This window comes from Pongo abelii, chromosome 6 (genome assembly GCF_028885655.2).
Source record: "Pongo abelii isolate AG06213 chromosome 6, NHGRI_mPonAbe1-v2.0_pri, whole genome shotgun sequence".
Taxonomy (NCBI): Eukaryota; Metazoa; Chordata; class Mammalia; order Primates; family Hominidae; genus Pongo; species Pongo abelii.
Window position 1 is genome coordinate 148,807,303 of NC_071991.2, and position 23,853 is coordinate 148,831,155.

Here is a 23,853-nt window from a genome sequence, read left to right on the forward strand (position 1 = left end):
GGCTAAAGAAAGCAGCAACAGGGAACGAAAAACGGATTGGTCACTCTGAGGTTACAGCAGTCCCCTCTCATCCACACACAGGTGGTATGTCCCAAGACCCACAGTGGATGCCTGAAACCTCAGATAGTACTGCACCCCATTTTATATACACACACACATATATATAATATATATACACACTACATTTTTCCTATGCATACATACATGCCTACGATAAAGTTTAATTTATTAGGCACAGTAAGAGATTAACAGCAATAACTGATAATAAAATAGAAGCGTCACTGTTGAGCACAGCCTTGGGAATAGGACCTTGGGAGCAGGCAGAGCTCCTTAGGTCTTGTGGTCCCTAGTGGCCGTGGACAGCATGGGGGAGGAAATTCCGGGGAAGCAGCCTAATTTCACCCCAGGGAAGCCCCTGGTGGGATTGTGGAGGGCGGGGTGAAAAGCCGCTGGTTTAGGGAGGGGATCCAGCCTAGGCTGAGGAATGAGATGCGGGTTGGGACGGTCCCGACCCTTCCCCCAGCCTCTTTCAAGGATTCTGGAGAAACAAAGCCAGGATCCATTTCCTCTTGATGGCTGGTAAACTGGGCCCGGGCGGGAGGTCTTGGAAGCCTGAGCCTGGGGCGGCGTTGGACACCGGTTCCCAGCTCCTCGCCCCACACGGTCACATCCTAGCCCCACACGGCCGCATCCTCGCCCAGCCCCGCCTCCACTTAGCTCCGCCCCGTCGCGGCTCCGCCCCGCGGTGACCACGCCCACGCAACCGTATCCCCGCCCACAGCTGGCTTCGCCTTGGCCCCGCCCACAACCCTCTTCCCAAGCGGCGGCGGCGGCGGCGGCGGCGAAGGCAGCAGCGGTGGCGGGGGCGGGGCTGGCTTCACCCGGAATGAAAACAAACGGCGGCCGCCGCCGCATCCGGGCACTCTGCTGGTCGCGGCGGGCGTGGCGTGACGCAGGTGAGGACCCGGCGGCCGAGTGTCCCCTTCCCCAGCCTCAGCAGCACTGCTTGGCGCCCCGGTTCCCGGTCCGACTGGGCACCTCTCCTGGCCCGGGGTGGAGCGGCCGCGGGGCGGGGGTGAGCAGCCATGCGTGGAGCTGGGCCGGGGCCGGGAGCGGCGGGCCGGGCTTCGGGACGCGCTGGCCGTTCGGGGCCCTTTGGTTTGCGCTGAGGTGTGGGGTATTTAAAAGAAAATATTGAGTGTATTGGTTTGGGGAGAGAAAGGAATAAATATGTCTATAAAAAATTAGCCAAATGCTATACTTGAATCATAACACTCCGAGTATACCATTTGGGATTTATTTGCAATCAAAGCCAGATTTTCTTTGCTATTTAATGACAAGACATTTGATTTTCTCGAACCTTGACGACCTGATTCTATCATTCTCACCTCCTTCCCTTTTATTTTTAATCAAGAATCTTTCATTTTCCTAAGAAAAAATGAATGTGTCTTGACTAGATATAGTTGTGTTTCAACTATATATAATGTATACTTGAAAAGCTGTGGCTAAATGTAGCATTGATCGATTCATTACAAAAGTGAAAGTGAAATTTTTAAAGGATCGTTATAACGTTTCACTTTCTGCTTGGACCAGGGAGTGATATGAGTTTTGTCTTTTCTTAGTTACAAGGTGAAACATTATATGGCATGCATGAAACTTTTTCAGTTCTCATTTCAGTTAAAATTAAAAACTGACTTATTAAACTTGACTTAAAATATGTCACCACTTACTCTGTTGTCTATAACTGAAGTTTCTTAAGTTTCAAGACAGTGGTTTAATTTTTTTTTTTAACATTAAATCTTATTCGGTGTAACCCTGGAGCTGTTGTTTGCTCCCTGGAGTGTCTGACACGCACTAGGTTTGTAACACTCCTTTGTCCTTCTGTCAAGTGGTGGCTTGGATGGCATCTTTTAAAAAAATTTTTATTTGTTTATTTTTTTAGTAGAGATGGGGTTTCACCATGTTGACCAGGCTGGTCTTGAACTCCTGACCTCAGGTGATCCGCTGGCCTCGGCCTCCCAAGTGCTGGGATTACAGGTGTGAGCCACCGCGCCCGGCCTTGGATGGCATCTTTGAGTACCGCATCAGCCTTTCAAATTGCTTGGCTCCAGTAACCAGCCTGTGAAATTACTGTCCCCCAGTGGGGAGACAGTAGGGTTGCTGTGTATTTTATTCAGAATTTCTGAAGATTCATGAGTAGTATGTAAAGTAGTCTTTTAAGTTATTTGTGTTTGAAAAGCTAACGCTCTAAGTACTAATATGCTTTGCTGTGATAAGCCGTTTGTCAGTGCTTGAAAAATGGAGGATTCTCCCATGGGCCACCCAGGTTGCACACAGCAATCTCCTTGGCTGTTATTCCTTCCTCTTTTCTCCTCCCTGTCCTGATTAACCTAATTCTTGTCCCCACACTGACATAAAATAGATTTGAACTTTCTTTTAAAAAATATTTGTTTATGAAATACACAAGCTACCAAAGTTTTCAAAGATTTCAAAGTTGTGTGAATTGGGTTTGGGGGGATGTGGAATACTGGCCCTCAATAGAAAAAAGAAATTTATCTCGGTAATATTAACTCATATTTTTTCCACTCTCTAGAACTTGTCTTCATTATTCAGGGGCTAATAACATTTTTCTTTACTTATTGCTTGTCTGATTTGGGAAACCTTAAAGCGCTGTGCTACACCTGCCAGCTGCCTCACATCTCAGCCGCCTCACACGCACCTTTGAATTGCTGTGCTAGTATGGGATGAGTAGACAGCTCTCCATCGCGGCACGTACTTCTCTGGGAGAGAGAAGTTACATACCTGGAACAGGCAAGCAGCAACGGACTCCATGACGGAAGTTCAGAGTCCAGTGCTGTGGGTGGAGGTTGTGCTCGTTAAGATGCTGCCTAATTTTGTGTCTGCCTGAGTCATGGTACAAACTCAGGGCCCTGGTTTTCTCAGCTGTAAAATGATCCGATCAGTGTTAGATTTGAATAGCAGGGCCGGCGCGGTGGCTCAGGCCTGTAATCCCAGCACTTTGGGAGGCCGAGGCGGGCGGATCACAAGGTCAGGAGATCGAGACCATCCTGGCCAACACGGTGAAACCCTGTCTCTACTAAAAATACAAAAAATCAGCTGGGCGTGGTGGCTTGCGCCTGTAGTCCCAGCTACTGGGGAGGCTGAGGCAGGAGAATGGCGTGAACCCGGGAGGTGGAGCTTGCAGTGAGCCGAGATTGCACCACTGCACTCTAGCCTGGGCGACAGAGCGAGACTCCGTCTCAAAAAAAAAAAAAAAAAAGTAGATGTGCTGTTAGGTTGTTAATCAGAAAATATGCAAAATTTTCCTAATATTGTAATCTTTTTAATTTAAAAAATTCTGACATAGAAAATATTTATATATTTATTATTATTTTGAGACGGAGTCTCACTTTGTTGCCCAGGCTGGAGTGCAGTGGTGCCATCTCGGCTCACTACAACCTCTGCCTCCTGGATTCAAGCGATTCTCTTGCCTCAGCCTCCCGAGTAGCTGGGATTACAGGTACCTGCCACCACGCCTGGCTAATTGTTCATTTTTTTTTTTAGTAGAGACAGGGTTTCACCATGTTGGCCAGGCTGGTCTCGAACTCCTGACGTCAGCTCCTGAACTCAGCCTCCCAAAGTGCTGGGGTTATAGGCCTGAGCCACCACGCCCATCCAAAAATATTTATTATTGATAGTTTACAGTTCAAGCAAGCTTTTCTTTATATTTAACTACCAGGATGGTTGGCCTTTTGTTTTATGTTAAACTAGCCAAAGTATGAGAGAATTTACAAGCTCACACCTGTAATCCCAGCATTTTGAGAGACCAAGGTGGGTGGATCACTTGAGGTCAGGAATTCGAGACCAGCCTGGCCAACATGGCGAAACCCCGTCTCTACTAAAAATATGAAAATTAGCTGGGCATGGTAGCGCATGCCTGTAATCCCAGTGACTAGGGAGGCTGATGCAGGAGAATTGCTTGAACCCAGGGGGCAGAGGTTGCAGTAAGCCGAGATCGCACCACTGCACTCCAGCCTGGGCAACAGAGCGAGACTCTGTCTCAAAAAAAAAAAGAAGTTCATGACTCGAGGGATTTGTCTTTCTCTTTTCTCTTAGATAAGAGAATAGCAGATTAAGAAATAGAAACATGTAATAATCCTTGCTACATATTAGCAACTTTGAAATACATATTTTATATATGTAGTATATATAATTGAACATATATTTCTATATATATTTTTAGAGAAGTCTGGAGCTCATTTAAACCATAGTAATTTATATTTAATGACAGAGGAAGGGAGCTTGGCTTACCCAACAAAACACCTCAACGTGTAGGTAAGTTATTAACATTTTAAAATGCGGTGTGGAGTTTTATTAATGTATTGTTTTGCTTTCAGGGATGGCACAAAAGAAATATCTTCAAGCAAAATTGACCCAGTTTTTAAGGGAAGACAGGATTCAACTTTGGAAACCTCCATATACAGATGAAAATAAAAAAGTTGGTTTGGCATTAAAGGTATTTTTCTTTTAAGACATCAGTAATTAGCAGCATTATAAATCTCCTTGGTAAATAAGATTCTGAATTGTCAGGCATGACCATATAAACTTTTGGCATAACCAAAAGCATTAGTGGTGAGTGGGTACCCACTTTTTACTAGGAACTGACAACCTTATTTTTGTTTACTAATATTTTATTCACATGAGGATGTTATCTAATTTTTCAGGCATATGTTTTTAATACCATCACAGGATTACATCACATTATTTATCTGGAACTCATTTGAGCCGTTAGTGCAACAGTATTGGTGCCAGTAAGTAATTGCATTGTGTGTTCAAAGTGACAGTATCTTGGCTCATTCTCGGTCCTCCTTGCTATCATCATCTGCTGTGAAACAATCACTCCTTTTTCCCCCAGTTTTTTTGATGCTATCACTGTCATTGTTCATTTTTCCAAAATAGGTTTTTTCTAACAGTTGTATCTCAGTTTTTTGTGGCATCATCAGAAATGATATTGTATGTAAGTGATGTTTCTAGAAACTGAAGTCTGCTTGTTTTTCTAAGCAGAGAAACAGTACTCATTTTTGCCAGAAATCTATCATACTGGAATTTCCTAGCATATACTTCTCTGCTCTCAGAGTATCCTGAACATGATGTAACATTTATCAGGGACTAAGGATTGTCATGAGGCATTAAAGTGCTCTGTGTTGTGACATAATGATGTGCTTGGGAGGTGACAAACTGTATTAGGGTCCTAGTACTTCTGTTTCTTCTGTTCCAGGCAGGCCTCACTTTTTCTTTGCAACCCACCTTCTGACCTTGCTTCTGAATTTACTTGTTACAGTCTCTTGGTTTAGAAACTAGGTGTGGCATAAAGGAAAAATATTTGACCTTTGTCCCTGGTTCCTGGCAGAGCCAAAACTTTGGGATTTCCTAAGTGGTAAGCATGATAAGAGCAACCTTTGTGCTCATGAGGCTTGGTTGCCCCTAGATAGCTTCAGGATGGGGCTGGTCACCAAAAGTACCAAGCCGTGATTAGACACTTGAAACTTTCCACCCTCCCCTCCAACCTCCGGGAAGGGGAGATTGAGCTGATGACTAATACTAATGGTAAGTGATTTAATCAGGCCTGCATAATGAAACTTCCATACAAACCCCTAAATGACAGAGTTTGGGCAGCTTCCAAATGGGTGAACACATCCACATGTCGGGATGTACACCCCCAACTCCATGGGACAGAGGCTTCTATGCTCAGGACCCTTCCAGACCTCACCTTAGTACCTCTTCATATGAATGGTCATTTGTATCCTTTGTAATGAACTATATTCATAAGTATACCATTTTCTGGAGTTCTGTGAGTTGTTCTAGCAAATCAGGGAACCTGAAGGGGGTGCTTGTGTGAACCCTCGACTTTGTAGCTAAGTCAGACAGAAGTATGGGTAACCTGGGGACCAGACACTTGGTAACTGGTATCTGAAGTTAGGGCTTTCTTGTGGACTGAGCCCTTAAACCTGTGGAGTCTAATGCTGACTCTGGGTAGTTAGTGTCAGAATTGAATGGTAGGACTTCCAGTTGGTGTAAGAATTGGCTGGTGACATGAGGAAGAAAGAAATCCTCACTAGTTAGGTTTTCTAGAAAATTATAGAAAGTTTTTAAAAAAGTATTTATAATATATATTCTAGGTTTTAAAAAGTATGTATATAAATACAAAAATATAAAGAATGTATTTTTAAAATATGTTAAACATCGTTAACATAGGTATATTCTTCCTTTTTTCCTACGTAACTATTAAAAAAATGTATTGCTGGACACAGTGTTGCATGCCTGTAGTCCCAGCTACTCAGGAGGCTAAGGCAGGAGGATCACTTGAACCCAGGAGTTGGAGACTGTAGTATGCTATGGTCCCACCTGTGAATAGCCACTGCACTCCAGCCTGGGCAACATAGTGAGACCCTGTCTCTAAAAGAAAAAAAAGAGTATATATAGGTTTATGTTACTTACAAATTTTTTTTTTCCTTTTTTTTCGAGACAAGGCCTTGGTCTGTTGCCCAGGCTGGAGTGCAATGGCATGGCCATAGTTCACTGCAGCCTCGAACTCCTGAGCTCAAGTGATTCTCCCACTCCAGCCTTGGGAGTAGCTGGGACTACAGGTGCATGCCACCATGCCTGGCTAATATATTTTTATTTTTTGTAGAGATGGGGTTTCACTTTGTTGCCCAGGTTGGTCTTGAAGTCCTGGGCTTGAGCAATCCTCTTGCCTTGCCTTCCAAAGTGCTGGGATTACAGGCATGAGCCATCGCGCCCAACCTATACTCATATCTATAAAGTTTTCCAACTTCAGTTTTATCATGAACATCTCTTCTGTCATAAATTTATGCTTACAGCATAATTTTTACGTACTATATGGTATTACATTATGAATTTAATGAAACCTTGACCTTTAGGGTTTTTTGAAGTGTTTACTGTTTTATGAGATGTTTAATGAAACATTAACCTCACATGCAGATACAGATTGAGAGGAGTATCCCGTAACTGAAATATTTGGGACTGGAAGTGTTTTGGATTTTGGAATGTTTGCTTTATACCTACTAGTTGGGCATCCTAATATGAAAATTCATAATTCAAAATACTTCAGTGTGCATTTCCTTTGAGCATCTCCAGATGCTGAATTTTGGCGATTTCAGATTTTTAGATTAGAGATACTCATCTGGATTCTTTTGGGGAGGAACCATAATGACTTTGCTCTCAGTAATAACTGGTTCCCATCCTTTCTTGAGCCCTTCAATCTTCTTTTTTTCTCAATTCTAAAGCTCTCCCTTACAAATAATTTTACAACTAGTACCCATGATTCACAGATTTTCATTAAGAAAATTGTTTAAGTCCAACTTGATTTGTTCTCACAAGTTTGAAAAATTGGAATATTTTCTGGGTTTTTTTTTTTCATTTTCCCCTCCAGTGGAGTTGAACAGTTCACTATACTTTTTAAATAGATTGCAGTCACATAAGTCATAGCCCACCTTTTCTTCCCCTTAGAAGATTCTCTATTATTATTATTATTTTTATTTTTTTACTATTCGTAGGTAGAAAACATTCATCAAATAAATGTTTTTGTTTTTTGCTTTTTGCTTTTTATTTATTTTTTTGTTTGTTTTTTTGAGATGGAGTCTTGCTCTGTCGCCCAGGGTGGAGTACAGTGGCACAATCTTGGCTCACTGCAGCCTCTGTCTCCTGGGTTCAAGCGATTCTCCTGCCTCAGCCTCCCAAGTAGCTGGGTCTACAGGCACACGCCACCATGCCCAGCTAATTTTTGTATTTAAGTAGTTATGGGGTTTCACCATGTTGGCCAGGCTGGTCCCAAACTCATCACCTCAAGTGATCCACCTGCCTTGGCCTCCCAAAGTGCTGGGATTAAAGGCATGAACCACTGCGCCCGGTCTCAAATAAATGTTTTCACTTTTTCCTGGACTCTCTAAACTCCACACCTCTCAAGATGTCAAGCCACAGTGTGGACTGCAGTGTAACGGGGCGACCTCCACTCATCAAAGTTGATGGCCTTAGAGTCTTTCATGCCCTTTTCTATATTTTGCCTTTTTTTTTTTTAAGTCAGTATTGCATTTTCTGATTTTTCTTGATAGGACCTTGCTAAGAAGTACTCTGACAAACTAGAATGCTGTGAAAATGAAGTAGAAAAGATAATAGAAGAAATACGTTGCAAGGCAATTGAGCGTGGAACAGGAAATGAAAATTATAGAACAACAGGAATTGCTACAATCGAGGTGTTTTTACCACCAAGACTAAAAAAAGTGAGTAATTTCCCTAAATTTGAGTAGGCACTAATGTCCGGTTAGTTACGTGATCAAATAAATTGTTGTTTTTTGGAAAGTTACAATCCAAAGTTAGAATTCTTTTAAGTGGCTTTACATATTGAACAACTTATCAACTTGAAAGTTAATGTTACAAATTCTTAAACTGGAACATTCCCAAGGTAGGCTTTTAGAGACCCTCTTGGGCTTCTAAAACGCCACAGAGCTGTATGTCACATTCTGATCCTTTCTAGAGTGTGAACGTTGAGAAATAATGGGGAATAAAGGACTCCCAAGTTTCCTAGAAGCCTGTGCAGGAGGACACAACACAGAAGGCTTCATCCTTTTCCTGTTCCAGTAGAGGTCCGAGGGCAGTCCGCGGAGTGCTCAAGCAAGGCCGAGGAGATCTGGGTGGGGTCACCTCCTCTCATTGCCATGGCCAGGTAGTTTGCATCTAGAAATGTCACTGTGGCAAGGCACCCAGAGCCTCTTGGGACTGATCAGTGCCAGCACTCTCAGAAGAAATAAGAGTATAGTTTCCAGCCCTACTGGGTCTGTGGGTTTTTCTCCTCATGTGCAGAGACAAGAGCTCGTAGAAATAAAGACACAAGATAAAGAGGTAGAAGAAAAGACAGCTGGGCCCGGAGGACCACTACCACCTAGGCGTGGAAACCGTTAGTGGCCCCGAATGCCTGGCTGTGCTGTTATTTATTGGATACAAGGCAAAAGGGGCAGGGTAAGGACTGTGAGTCATCTCCAATGGTTGATAAGGTCACGGGAGTCATGTGTCCACTGGACAGGGAGCCTTTCCCTTGTAGGTAGCCGAGGCGGAGAGAGAGGACAGCTTACGTCATTATTTCTTCTATGCTCTTCTCAGAAAGATCAAAGACGTTAATACTTTCACTAATTCTGCTGCTGCTATCTAGAAGGTGGAGCCAAGTGTACAGAGCGGAACGTGAAAGTGAAATGAAACAGCAGCGGGATCACTGAAGCACAGCGTCACAGGGAGATGTTTAGGCCTCTGGATGGCTGTGGGCGGGACTGACTAATGTCAGGCCTTCCACAAGAGGTGGTGGAGCAGAGTCTTCTCTAACTACCCCGGGGAGAGGCTCCCTTTCCCGGTCTGCTAAGTAACAGGTGCCTTCCCAGGCACTGGCACTACCGCTAGACCAAGGTCTGCTAAGTAATGGGGGCATTGCCAGGCACTGGAGTTACCGCTAGACCAGGGAGCCCTCTAGTGGCCCTGTCTGGGCATAACAGAGGGCTCACACTTGTCTTCTGGTCACTTCTCACTGTGTCCCTTCAGCTCCTGTCTCTGTGTGGCCTGGTTTTTCCTAGGTTATGATTGTAGAACAAAGATTATTGTGATATTGAAATAAAGAGTAATACTACAAACTAATAATGATATTCATATATAATCATATCTATAATCTATTTCTAGTGTAACTATTCTTATTCTATATATTTTCTTTATTATACTGGAACAGTTTGTGCCCTCGGTCTCTTGCCTTGGCACCTGGGCATACATATATATTAATATGTAAAACCTCATACATGAATGGTCATAGCAACACTATTCAATAGCTGAGAGATGGAAATAGTCCAAATGTCCATCAACAGATGAAGGGATAGATAAATGTGGTCTATTTATACGATGGAAAACTATTCACAATGCAAAGGAATGAAGTGCTGATGTGTCCACAGCGTGGGTGCACCTGAAAACATGATGCTCAGGGAAGAAGCCAGACACAAAAGGCCACGTACTGCACGATCCCATTTATATGAAATGTCCGGAATAGGCAAATCTGTAGCAGCAGAAAATGGATTAGTGGTTGCCAGGGGCTGGGGGGCAAAGGGGAGGGAATGGGGTGCAGGCCATGGTGTTTCTTTGGGGGATGGTGGAAATGTTCTGAAATGTTAAAGATGTCCAGCCGTGTGAGATAGGCCCCTCTGAGCAGCCCTGCCTGGTGGTGCCACGCTGCCGCCCCCTTGAGGACGTGCAGGTCACAGGGTCAGCCTGTGCTGGGTTATGTTCAGTAGACTTCTAGGCAGGCAGCATTTTAGTTCTTAACAGTGAGCTAAGTTTATATCCTCTACCATCAGCTTTTCTGATTTCACAGGGTAGTCTCTCCAAAATGTGTTAAATTCAAGTACATTTTACTTTATTTGTCTTATTTTTAACAGGATAGGAAAAACTTGTTGGAGACCCGATTGCACATCACTGGCAGAGAACTGAGGTCCAAGTAAGTATCTGTGTGCTCTGTGACCTAGGTGCTCTGGGCCTTTTTACACTGGCTCATTTGATCCTCTGTGAGCGTCCTCTTAAGATAGGTAGGGCAGGTATTATCTTCATTTTATAAAAGAGAAAATTGAGGCTTTGAGGTTGAAGGACTTATTAGAGCTGACACTGGTAGGTAAGTGGCAAAGTGAGGACTCAAGACTTGCAAACACTACTTCCTGGTGTAACTTCCGAGCAGGTGGGAACTCCATGCCTATCACATGGTAGGCACTTGGTGCATGTTTGAATGAATGAATGAGTGATATAAGCAGGAGACACCTGGTACTCATTAGCTCATTAGTTTTGAATTACTGTTTTTTTCCCTAATGTACTAATAGCTTGCTATGACCTTCAGCACGGTGTTTTATCTGATTTCAGGCTGTTGGCCCATCTGTAAAACACACACACACACACACACACACACATACTTGTCTGCCACATACTAGTGAAATCCTAACTTTGAGATCTGGTGGGTTAGTTCATCTCCTTGTATGTTTTAAAATGGTGTTTGGAGCACCTCCAGGGCTAGCTAGCGGGTGTATTTCTTCAGCTGATTTTTCTCATTTCCTTCTTTGGTCTACATCAGGGCTGTTAGGGGTGGATTCAGGAAGTGGCATTCAACACACATGCGTAGAAGATCCTGTGGATCAGCCGCCATTATGGGCTTCTCCAGTGAGACCACAGAAGGTATAGGTAGATTTTCTCCGGATGTGCAACTAGGGCTTCCTGTTCACATGGATCTACGGCACTGTGGTCTCCACTGCCTGAGGAAACAAGCAGTAAAACAAAGTTTAAAAAGGACCTTGTCTCCTACAGTTTCAAATAGCCGTCTAGTAAGATGGCTTTATTGTGATGTTTGTGAGTCAGTCAGTTGAAATCCTGGGTGTTTCTGATAAAATGGATAAAAGAGCTATCATGATTAAAGCCTTCTTTTAAAAAATATTTATTTTCTTAGAGACAGGATCTTGCTCTGTCACCCAAGCTGAAGCACAGTGACATGAATATAGCTCATTGCAACCTCAAACTTGGGGTTCAAGCAATCCTCCTACCCAAACCTCCCAAGCAGCTAGGGCCACAGGCATGGGCTACCAGGTCTGGCTAATTTTTAAAAGTTTTTTGTAGAGATAGGATCTCTCTGTTGCCCAGGCTGGTCTTGAATTCCTGGGCTCAAGCCATCCTCCCACGTTGGCCTCCCAGGGTGTTGGGATTACAGGCGTGAGCCACCGGGCCTGGCGAATGTCTTTTTAATGGATAATAAATCACAATTTTGTTTTCCTACAGTTTGCACTGGTTTTATTTTACAGAATAGCTGAAACCTTTGGACTTCAAGAAAATTATATCAAAATTGTCATAAATAAGAAGCAACTACAACTAGGTATGTATGGCAAAGTATGCATAATTTTTTAATGAACCAAATATAGAAATAATGACTTCCCTTTTTTCTCACTGTCTTTTCAAAAATTTGTAGCTTTATTTCATTTATAATCCAAAATTGATTTAGAAGTTTACTAAAATAAAAATATAAAGCAGAAAATAGCTTTTCCAATAAATATTTATTGTCTGCTCTATGATAGTGAGAAGAAAGACACTCATTACAGCTTAGATAAAATGTTAGAGAATGGAATGTAAGGTGTGCTGAGTGTAAGATGCCAGTTCCAGCAAATTCTTCTTGAAGGAGAAGAGCTAAGGCTGTGTGAGGACAGTGGGGAGCCATGGTGGCGTGCGTTCCAGACTGAGAGCCTTATGGCAGAGCACTATGGTGTGAATTTGCGGAACTGAGGAAGGTCCAGTGTGGCTGTGTGTGGAGAGTGAGGGGAGGGGAGGGGAGGGGAGTGCTTTTTAAGGATGGAGGGGCAAGCAGAGGCCACACTGTGAATTCCCAGGAGACATTTGGCATTGTCTGGAGACATTTTTGGTGGTTATAACTTGGTGACGGGGGAGGTTGTGCTGCTGTCATTTAGTGGGTGGAGGCTAGGGATGCTGCTGAACGTGCAATGCCCAGAACACACCCCACAACAAAGACTTGCCCAGCCCAAGATGTCAGTAGCGCAGCTGTTGGGAAACGAGAAACCAGATGACCTTACTCAGTGTTAGCACATTTCTCCTAAGATAAATGGGAAGACATCTATGCTGCGGAGTGATACACAATTCTGTTTGTGTTTTAGAAAGGTCATGCAGTAGGGGAATGTATTTGAAGGTGGCATGAGTTGACTTGGGGAGACCAGTTAACTATTGCAGCCATCCATACAAGCACCGTAGCCCATTGGTTTTCAGTGCGTTCCTGTGGCCTCGAGAATGAAGTTCACATTTCTTAGCTTGATCTAAGATAGGCCTTCACAGCTCACCCTAGCCTTCCTTTCCAGCGTCATCTCTAGCAATTTCCCATTGTCTATTTTAGATGTCATGGATATCTTTTCACTGTTGCCTCATCCCTCTATTAATTCTGTTTGTGGCATCCTTCACTGGACAGAAATCCTTGATTTTGATGTCATCAAATCCATTGCCTATGGTTTGTGTTTTGTTGAAGTCCTTTCCCTAACCCCAGGGCCACAAGGATAGTCTACATTTTCTTGAATATTAGCTTAATCTATAAGAGGTCTTCAGTCTGTCCAGAGTCCCCCTTTCTATATAAAGTCTAAGGGTTCCTTTATTTTTCTTCCTATATAATTCATTAAATAGTTTGTCTTTTCCTTGCTGATTGGTGGTGACCCTTTTTGGGGGGCCCTGTTTCTATCCTTTCTGTTCTTCCTACTCACCTGTGGTGTTTTTTGTTACTGTAGCTTTGTTGCAGTCTTAAAATCTGGTCACCTCCCCCCACCCTTGCTTTTTTTTTTTTTTAATCAAGATGGCTTAACCACTGGTGGACCTTTATTTTGTGTGTTAATGTTAGAAAGGTTGTCATATTTCTCAAAAGAAAAAAAGCCAGCTAGTTTTCCAGAAATGTGTTTACATTTGTGTTTTTTAGTTCACAGTATTATTTTGTTATTTTAAAATCTGTTTGCATCTGTGTTTACCCTTTTTTATTTTATTTGCATCTTTGACATAATTTTTGTTAGATTTATGTATTTGGCTAATTTATTCATGGAGCCAGCTTTTGATTTTGTTACTGTTTTCTTTCATTCTGTTTCACTGATTTCTGCCCTTTATTTCTAATTTATGTATGAGGAAACTGAGTCCTAGAAGATAGGTAGTTTATTCAGGGCCACAGAGTTAAAACGGTAGATGGAGCCCATGGTCTTTGCTTTTATTTATTTATTTAGAGATAGGGTCTCTATCTGTCACCCAGGCTGGAGTGTGGTGGTGCGATTGCAGCTCACTGCAGCCTCCACCTCCCAGGTGCAAGCAATCCTCCCACCTCAGCTTCCCACTGAGTAGCTAGGACCACAGGTGCGCACCACCATGCCAGGCTAATGTTTTATTTTCTGTGGAGACGGGGTCCACTGTGTTGCCCAGGCTGGTCTGGAACTCCTGGGGTCAAATGATCCACCTGCCTCAGCCTGCCAGCCTGCCAAAGTACTGAGATTACAGGTGTGAACCACCACGTCCTGCTGGTCTTTGCTTTTAACCATGACAGACTGCAGTACAGCTTCTTGTCTGTAGCTGTGAATTGGCTTTATTATTTTTCCAACTAGAGGGTAGGAGAGGTGTGTTATACTTCCTCATTTTCCATTTATATTGTCTAGCACAGTGTTCTCCCTGCAGTAGACTATCAAATATTTGTTGCTTTGATCTGGTCTTAGGCTGAGAATAAAGATTAGAAAAGATGAATTTAGTTGATTCTATTGTCACTAGCTGATTTTAACCACTGCTTAACAGTGACATAGTTACAACCTAATGTAGGCATATTTTTACCAATTATGTGGTGTGATGTATGCAGGATTAAGAATTCCATTTTGTCCAGGAACGAGGGCTGATGTATGTAACCCAGCACTTTGTGAGGCTGAGGTGGGAGGATCACTTGAGCCCAGGAGTTCAAGACAAGCCTGGGCAACATAGTGAGACCTCATCACTGCGAAAAATACAAAAATTAGCTGGGTGTGGTGGCATGGGCCTGTAGTCCCAGCTCCTCGGGAGGCTGAGGTGCGAGACTTGCTTGAGCCCAGGAGATGAAGGCTGTGGGGAGCCATGATCGTGTCACTGCACTCCAGCCTGGGTGACAGAGTGAGACCTTGTCTCAAAAATAAAAACAATTCCATTTAACATAGAAAATGGACTGTTACCTGGTAAGCTTAATGGCTTTTTAAAATAATAGGCGATTCTGATTTTTATAGGGAAAACCCTTGAAGAACAAGGCGTGGCTCACAATGTGAAAGTGATGGTGCTTGAACTAAAACAGTCTGAAGAGGATGTGAGGAAAAACTTCCAGTTAGAGGAAGAGGAACAAAATGAGGCCGAACTCAAAGAAAAACAAATTCAGAGGACCAAGAGAGGACTAGAAATACTGGCAAAGAGAGGTACCCAGAGCTCTGGGCTTGTCACCCACTCAGCTGCTTAGGGGCAGCACTGGATCACACAGTTGGGGGATCACGGCTCTCACTGAGTTTCACCTCAACAGTCTAACATTTTTAAGGCTGTCATCATCACAACTGTTTAACATTGAGTTAATGGAGGTCCTTTTGGTTTTGTTACAGCAGCTGAGACGGTGGTGGATCCAGAAATGACACCGTACTTAGACATAGCTAACCAGACAGGCAGATCAATCAGAATTCCCCCATCAGAAAGAAAAGTAAGTACTATGAGAAATGTGTGGACTGTTCTTAGATTTGTTGTCAGGGCAGAGGTGGTTTTTTAGTTTATGTTGGAAGTGTTGCAAAGGGTTGGAAACAGTGCTCCATCTCCAGCCTTGTAAACAGAAAATGTCACCACGTGGTGAGCACTGGCATCCAGTGGGCCTCACCCTGTGCTTTTCAGTGCATTAGTACAAAATGTCATGGCTCACTGTCCTGGAGCAGTGACTTTCAACATACCTGAGGACACGACCCACTGCCTTCAGTGCATGCGGCTTCCTGTGGCAGTGCTTTACGTTTAGTTTATTTTACTAGAGCACCATGTCCCCTAAGGGATGGATCAGAATAGGGGCAGGGAAACTGTGTAGTTTGGGAAAAGTCCACAGGTGATTCTGACATCTCTCCCCTGTTTCCTCATACTCTTTCCCTGTTCTATAATTTGGAATAGGTAGGTGGGGGTTTAATCTTAAACATATCTGTGGGGTTTTTTTGTTTGTTTTTTGTTTTTGAGACGGAGTTTTGCTCTTGTTGCTCAGGCTGGAGTGCAATGGCTCAATCTCAGCTTACCACAACCTCCGCCTCCTGGGTTCAAGTGATTCTCCTGCCTCAGCCTCCCGAGTAGCTGGGATTACAGGCATGTGCCACCACGGATGGCTAATTTTGTATTTTTAGTAGAGACAGGGTTTCTCCATGTTAGTCAGGCTAGTCTTGAACTCCCAACCTCGGTGATTCGCCCACCTTGGCCTCCCAAAGTGCTGGGATTACAGGCGTGAGCCACCGAACTCTGCTGTGTTTTTGTTTTTTAAGACACAGGGTCTTGCCCTGTCACCCAGGCTGGAGTACAGTGGCACCATCATAGCTCACTGCAGCCTCAACCTCCTGGGCTTGAGCGATCCTCCCGCCTCAGCCTTCAGGGTAGGTGGGACTACAGGTACACACCACCGTGTCCGGCTAATTTTTTTTTTTTTTTTTTTTTTGAGATGGAGTCTCGCTCTGTCACCATTCTCCTGCTTCAGCCTCCTGGGTAGCTGGGATTATAGGCACGCACCACCACGCCTGGCTAACTTGTATTTTTAGTGGAGATGGGGTTTTGCCATGTTGACCAGGCTGGTCTTGAACTCCTGACCTCAGATGATCTGCCCGCCTCGGCCTCCTGAAGTTCTGGGATTACAGGCGTGAGCCACTGCACCCAGCCCCATGGGGGCCTCTATAGCAGCATTCTGGAAATTGAACTCTAAGATCAGTCTCTGAGAAAGGGTTCAGTAGCTTCCTATAATGAATGACTATGGGTCAAATTAATGTTAATTTTTCTGTTTTTAAGGGACGGTTTCGAGTAGGCTTCATTCTATGAGTTACTCTGTTTAAAATTAAAGTTTTTTTTTTTTTCTTGGAAAGGAGTCTTACTCTGTTGCCCAGGCTGGAGTGCAGTGGTGCGATCTCAGCTCACTGCAACCTTCGCCTCCCAGGTTCAAGCGATTCTCCTGCCTCAGCCTCTCGAGTAGCTGGGAGTACAGGTGCGCCCCACCATGCCTGGCTAATTTTTGTATTTTTAGTAGAGACAGGGTTTTGCCATGTTGGCCAGACTGGTCTTGAACTCCTGACCTCAGGTGATCCACCCACCTCGGCCTCCCAAAGTTCTGGGATTACAGGTGTGAGCCACCGCGCCCGGCCAGATTAAAGTTGTTTTCATAACAGAACTATGTGGATCAGTGTTTGAGTTATCGGTGATTGATGTTGTCTTTTTTTTTTTTTTGTGAGGCGGAGTCTTGCTCTGTCATGAGGCTGGAGTGCAGTGGCGCAATCTTGGCTCACTGCAACCTCCGCCTCCTGGGTTCCAGCAATTCTCCTGCCTCAGCCTCCTGAGTAGCTGGGACTACAGGTGTACGCCACCACGCCCAGCTAATTTTTGTATTTTTAGTAGAGACGGGGTTTCACCATGTTGGCCAGATGGTCTCCATCTCTTGACCTTGTGATCTGCCTGCCTCGGCCTCCCAAAGTGCTGGGATTACAGGCGTGAGCCACTGTGCCCGGCCAATGTTTGTCTTTTGAAAATGATGATTACTTGCCCACTGCTGTCTTACATTGAATGATGACATCCAGATCTTTTTGGAAAACCTTTATCACAGGGGTTCCCACCCCACAGGCTGCAAATGGGTACCAGTCCGTGGCCTGTTAGGAACTGGGCCACATAGCAGGTAAGCAGCAAGCAAGTGAGCATCACCACCTGAGCTCCGCCTCCTGTCAGATCAGTGGCGGCATTAGAGTCTTAGGAGTGTGAACCCTATCGTGAAGTGCACATGTGAGGGATCTAGGTCGTGCGCTCCTGATGAGAATCTAACGCTTGATGACCTGAGGTCATCAACATTTTCACCCTGAAACCATCTGCCTTCCTCCTTGTCCATGGAGAAACTGTCTTCCATGAAAACAGTCCCTAGTGCCAAAAGGTGGGACTGCTGCTTTATCAGACTGAATTATGTGAACATTTAAATTGAAAAATCTAATGAACTTCAAAACATTTTGGATCACCTTTTAAAAATTGTTTTGGGGCCGGGCGTGGTGGCTCATGCCTGTAATCCCAGTACTTTGGGAGGCTGAGGTGGGTGGATCACGAGATCAGGAGATCGAGACCACCCTGGCTAACACAGTGAAACCCCATCTCTACTAAAAATACAAAAAAAATTAGCCAGGCGTGGTGTCGGGCGCCCATAGTCCCAGGTACTCGGGAGGCTGAGGTGGAAGAATGGCGTGAACTCGGGAGGCAGAGCTTGCAGTGAGCCGAGATCGCACCACTGCACTCCAGCCTGGGCGACACAGCGAGACTCCGTCTCAAAAAAAAAATAAAATAAAAAAATTTGTTTTGAAAATACTAAAGTTGACAAATAACTTCTGAAAAAACTAGATGATTAAGAATAGAAAGTGAGGCCGGGCCCGGTGGCTCACGCCTGTAATCCCAGCACTTTGGGAGGCCGAGGCGGGTGGATCACGAGGTCTGGAGATCGAGACCATCCTGGCTAATACGGTGAAACCCCGTCTCTACTAAAAATACAAAAAAAAAAAAAAATTAGCCGGGCGTGGTGGTGGGCACCTGTAGTCCCAGCTACTCGGGAGGCTGAGGCAGGAGAATGGCGTGAACCCGGGAGGTGGAGCTTGCAGTGAGTCGAGATCGCGCCACTGCACTCCAGCCTGGGTGACAGAGTGAGACTCTCTCTCAAAAAAAAAGAAAAAAAGAATAGAAAGTGAAATGAATGCCCTTTTTTAAAGATACAAGCAGCCGGGCACTGTGGCTCACGCCTGTAATCCCAGCATTTTGGGAGGCCAAGGCAGCACAGCACCTGAGGTCGGGAGTTCGAGAGCAGCCTGGCCAACATGATGAAACCCCATCTCTACTAAAAATACAAAATTAGCCGGGCACGGTGGCTCATGCCTGTAGTCCTAGCTGCTCGGCAGGCTGAGGCAGAAGAATCGCTTGAACCCAGGAGGCAGAGGTTGCAGTGACCCGAGATTGCACCACTGCACTCCAGCCTGGACAACAGAATGAGACTCCGTTCAAAAAAATAAAATAAATAAAATAAAAGTGATACAAGCATTACTGGCTGCTTTTTAATATGTTTAGTCTGAATAGAATATTAGAAGTAGAATCCAGATCAGTGGATACGAAAATAAACTAATGAAAGCAAAGGGCCAAGTGCTGGTTAGGATTGTATCAGCTACATTAAATGAAGTGTTTGGCTTCAGTATTTAAATGAATAAAGCTTTAATTAATTATATTTTTCTTAATTTTGGCTTTTAGATTGAGTTATGATCTTGTTTTCGGTTTTTTATTTGTTTTTTTAAAAATAATATGCTTTTAATATAATTTGCCTTATTTTAAAGTGATGTTTTTTAAATTTGTATTTTTTCCTAGGCCCTTATGTTAGCTATGGGATATCATGAGAAGGGCAGAGCTTTCCTGAAAAGAAAAGAATATGGAATAGCCTTGCCATGTCTGTTGGACGCTGACAAATATTTCTGGTAGGCGCTTTTGTACTTGGTGAACACCAGCTTTAAGGAAGATGGCCCAGACTATACAGAATACCCTGCCATGTGCTTGAGACTGCAGACTTTCATCTACGACAGTGGTTAATGTAAAAGAGTAGTTATGGTGTAAACTGGTGAATTTCTTCTTCCCTTTGTACTTCTAATTGACCTTTCCTTCCTGTAAAGAAAAGAATTTTCAAGCAGGTAGGATATCCTCTCTTCTTCTGTACATGTGCTATATTGCTAGTTGGAACTTTCCATTATAAAGTTTCCCGTCAGCTTTTCACCTAATGGTTTTGGGGTAGTATTGATGATTATTCCTCAAATCCGTTGTTTAAGAGCTGTATAATGGTGATATTATTCCTTCTGCACTTATTATTTTTTTTTTGAGACAGAGTCTCACTCTGTCACCCAGGCTGGAGTGCAGTGGCATGATCTCAGCTCACTGCAACTTCCATCTCCTGGGCTCAAGTGATCCTCCCACCTCAGCCTCCCAAGTAGCTGGGATCACAGGTGCACATCACGATGCCCAGATAATTTTTTTGTATTTGTTGTAGAGATGAGGTTTCACTGTGTTGCCCATGCTAGTCTCAAACTCCTGGGCTCAAGTGATCCACCCACCACAGCTTCTCAAAGTGCTGGTATTACAGGTGTGAGCCGCTGTGTCGGCTTTTTTTTTTTTTTTTAATTATAGAGATGGGGTCTCCCTGTGTTGCTCAGGCTGATCTTGAACTCTTGGACTCATGTGATCCTCTCGCCTTGGCCTCCCAAAGTGCTGGGATTACAGGTGTGAGCCACCGCACCCAGCCTCCCTTCTGCATTTATTGCTGGAATTCTGAAAATTTTTTTTTTGCTCATCAGTTATTTTATATGTGGAGGTACAGTTTGTATAGGAAAGATAGAATAAAATACTTTGTTTCTTTCTCCTTATTTTCTTGTTTTCAGAATAAATGAGTTGCTTTACTATCACCCTCCAAAGGTGACCAAAGAGGTTTCTTTTTCTTTTCATTTTCTTAAGTGTCATTATTAACTCATGGATTTAAAACATTTGATGTGTTTCAAACTTCTGTGCTTAAATTGGTCATGCTGGCTGGCAGGCAGCCCATGTTTTTTTGACTTGACTCTGCTAGTCTTTGCAGTCTCTGATTTCTGGAATCCAAAGATACTCCAGGCTCATCTTGGGCATTTAGTGCCCAGACCAGGAATCAGCAATTTCCCAAGGAGTCCTGGTTCCTCTTCATGGGAAATGGTACTAAGAGACTGTGGTGCAGACATATTCAACATTTGAAAAGTAGACTTGATTTTTTGAAAATGGTCAAAAGTTAACAAATTTAGTGTTAACTTCTTTTCTGTTTTGGTGCATTCCCAAGATAATACTGTATACTCCCAGAAGATGAATGCAAATATTTATAGTTTTCCATTGGTCAGTGCCTTTGGGTTCTAAGTGAGCAAGTCCCAACTCTAACATACACAAAAAAGGGATTGGGAGGGGAGGGACTGGGCTGGGAATAGCGAGAATGAGGGCTGGTGGGTGCCTCTGGGGGGTCTCTGTCTCTGCCTCTTTCTAGATGTCAGTTTCATTCTCTTCTGCAAACAGTGTAGGGTCAACAGGCTTTAAATTAGGTCCTGAAAGTTTAGGTAAATTTTTCATTCCCTTTCATAGTTGTTTCTAATTTTTTTATTATGGAAAGTTTCAAATAGACATAAAAATTAGTATAATGGGCTTCCATATACACTCATAATCGAGCTTCAGCTGTTATAAAGACATGGTTGATCTTCATACATCTGTGTGAGCCTCTCTCAATCTTTTTACCCTGGACAAATCCTTGAAATAATTTTTAGGTCTCAGGGAACCACTGAATACAAATTTGGCTACATCTTCAGTTCATGGTACATTAACATGTTCGGTAAGTAGTAGGTATCATAATGAAATAACAATTGTCAATGTCTTTCTAAGTAGAGAAAGTTATTTTTTTTCTGGGCATCTGTTTATCCTGGCCAACTTGTTAGCATATTTTTGTGTGTGTGTGATTTCTCCCTTTTCATAAAGGAAATCAGCGGTAATGTAAGCCAAATAGAATGCAGATGGAGGAAACTTCAGTTTTTCCATTTCCTTTTCCATTTGATTTTTCCCCCTAACTTCTCCAAGTAAGCTAGAAGTTCTGTCACAACTTCCTACCATATGTCTTAGAGTATGGTATGTAGTATGACCAAGAATGGTTTCTTTCCCCAAATTGTATGAAACAGTGACTTCCTGGCGGTGCAGAACGGTGACCCTGAGGTGGGGAAACGTGAGGGGAGCTCAGTGCCTAGAGAAGTTTCAGGCTACGGGGCAGGGAGGGCAAACCCAGGCAGAGCCTTTGCTCCCTGGAGTTAAGGAGCTGGAGCTGGGCGTGCAGGAGGCCAAGGAGGTGAGAGGAGCGAGCTGCCAGAGAGAGGGTGTCAGAGAGCTTCAGAGGAGCCCTTTGAGTCTTCTGCTCAGTGATGATCAGCACATGTGTGTGAGGAAACCGTCCAGGGCTGGGCAGGGTACCACATGAAAGAAGCAGGGAATAATCCTCCGAGTTCATAGAAGGCCAGGAATAGTTTATGTTCCCACCAGCCAGAGTGGAGAATTTGACAGTCACAGGGCATCAAATAGAGTCTTCAGAAGGGTGTTGCCTCAGCACTAGGGCGTAACTTGGTCCCACTTAACAAAGCTTAAAAGCTAGTCCTGAACAGTACCCTTAACTTACTGTTTTCAAATAAGTGCATCCCTAACAAAGCTCAATAATTTAGCAATTCAAAAATATCCAGCATCCACTGAAAAATTAGCAGGCATGCAAAGAAACAAGCAAATGTAACCTATAACAAGCAGAAAAATCAGTCAGTAGCAACAGATCCAGAAGTGACACAGAAGATAGAATTAGTAGACAAAGACATTAAAACAGTGACTGTAATCCATCTGCTCAAGAAGGCAGAGGAACAACTGAACATGTCAGATAAAGACATGGGAGACATTCAAAAGACCCACATTAGAATGTAAGAGATGAAAAGTACAACATCCAAGATGAAAAGTACATTAGGTGGGATGAACTGCAGAATAGACACTATAGAAGAGATTAGTAAATGTTAAGTAAGGCAATAGAAACTATCTGAGAAAACAGAGAAAAGGCTGAAAAAAAAAAAAATGAACAGAGCATCTGCAAGCTGTGTAACAATTTCAGGCACCCTAAAATGCGTGTAATTGGAGTCCCTGGAAAGGGGGGCATGTGGGACAGAAAAAATACTTGAAGAAAAAAATGGCCATAATTTTTCCCAGTTTGATGAAAACTATAAACCCCCAGATGCAATGACTTTAGTGAACCCCAAGTACAAGAAATATCAGAAAAAAACTACACTGTAGCACACTATAATCCAATTCCGTAAAACCAGTAATAAAATTGAAAATGACTTTTTAGCTAACCTTTCTTGAAAAAAGTTAGGCAAGTTTGGCTTATTTTTTTATTTTTTTCAGACAGAGTCTCACTCTGTCACCCAGGCTGTAGTGCAGTGACACAGTCTTGGCTTACTGCAATCTCCACCCACTGCAACCTCTGCCTCCTGGGTTCAAGCGATTCTCCTGCCTCAGCCTCTCAAGTAGCTGGGATTACAGGTGCCCACCACCACTCCCGGCTAATTTTTGTATTTTTAGTAGAGACGGGGTTTCACTATGTTGGCCAGGCTGGTCTTGAACTCCTGATGTCAGGTGATCCGTCTGCCTCAGCCTCCCAAAGTGCTGGGATTACAGGCGTGAGCCATCGTGCCTGGCCTAAAATTTTTATGTTAAAGAAAAAAAGATATTAATTTCAAGAAAGGTAAGCCTGGCCGGGCACGGTGGCTCACGTCTGTAATCCCAACACTTTGGGAGGCCGAGGCAGGCAGATCACGAGGTCAGGAGATCGAGACCATCCTGGCTAACACGGCGAAAACCCGTCTCTACTGAAAATACAAAAAATTAGCCAGGCGTGGTGGCGGGCGCCTGTAGTCCCAGCTACTTGAGGGGCTGAGGCAGGAGAATGGCGTGAACCCGGGAGGGGGAGCTTGCAGTGAGCCGAGATTGCGCCACTGCACTCCAGCCTGGACGACAAAGTGAGACTCCGTCTCAAAAAAAAAAAAAAAATTTAAACTGTAAGACAAACATAATACATTTCTGTTAAATAACCGACTTAAGCTCAAATGAGATTTAATTTTTGTTGTTGTTGTTTTTGAGACGGAGTCTCGCTCTGTCGCCCATGCTGGGGTGCAAATGGCGCGATCTCGGCTCACTGCAACCTCCGCCTCCTGGGTTCAAGCAATTCTCCCGCCTCAGCCTCCCGAGTAGCTGGGATTACAGGCACCCACCATCATGCCCAGCTAATTTTTGTAGAAATGGGGTTTCACCATGTTGGCCAGGCTGGTCTTGACCTTCTGACCTCAGGTCATCTGCCCGCCTCGGCCTCCCAAAGTGCTGGGATTACAGGCGTGAGCCACTGTGCCTGGCCAGGATTTGATTTTTTAAAGCTAGGCTCAG

General features: G+C 43.9%; 1 protein-coding gene across 3 annotated transcripts in view; it reads left to right on the forward strand.

Moving 5' to 3' along the window:
- Positions 1–808: 808 nt before the first annotated feature.
- NUB1 (negative regulator of ubiquitin like proteins 1) overlaps positions 809–23,853 on the forward strand; it is a 36,277-nt gene continuing 13,232 nt past the window's right edge. Inside the window, exons 1-8 of one of the 3 annotated variants that reach the window (XM_024249413.3) lie at positions 809–956; positions 4,398–4,516; positions 8,133–8,300; positions 10,485–10,543; positions 11,883–11,953; positions 14,850–15,032; positions 15,210–15,304; positions 19,210–19,316. In XM_024249413.3, coding sequence (XP_024105181.2) covers positions 887–956; positions 4,398–4,516; positions 8,133–8,300; positions 10,485–10,543; positions 11,883–11,953; positions 14,850–15,032; positions 15,210–15,304; positions 19,210–19,316 — 872 coding nt within the window. In that variant the 5' untranslated portion in view covers positions 809–886. 3 annotated transcript variants of the gene reach the window in all.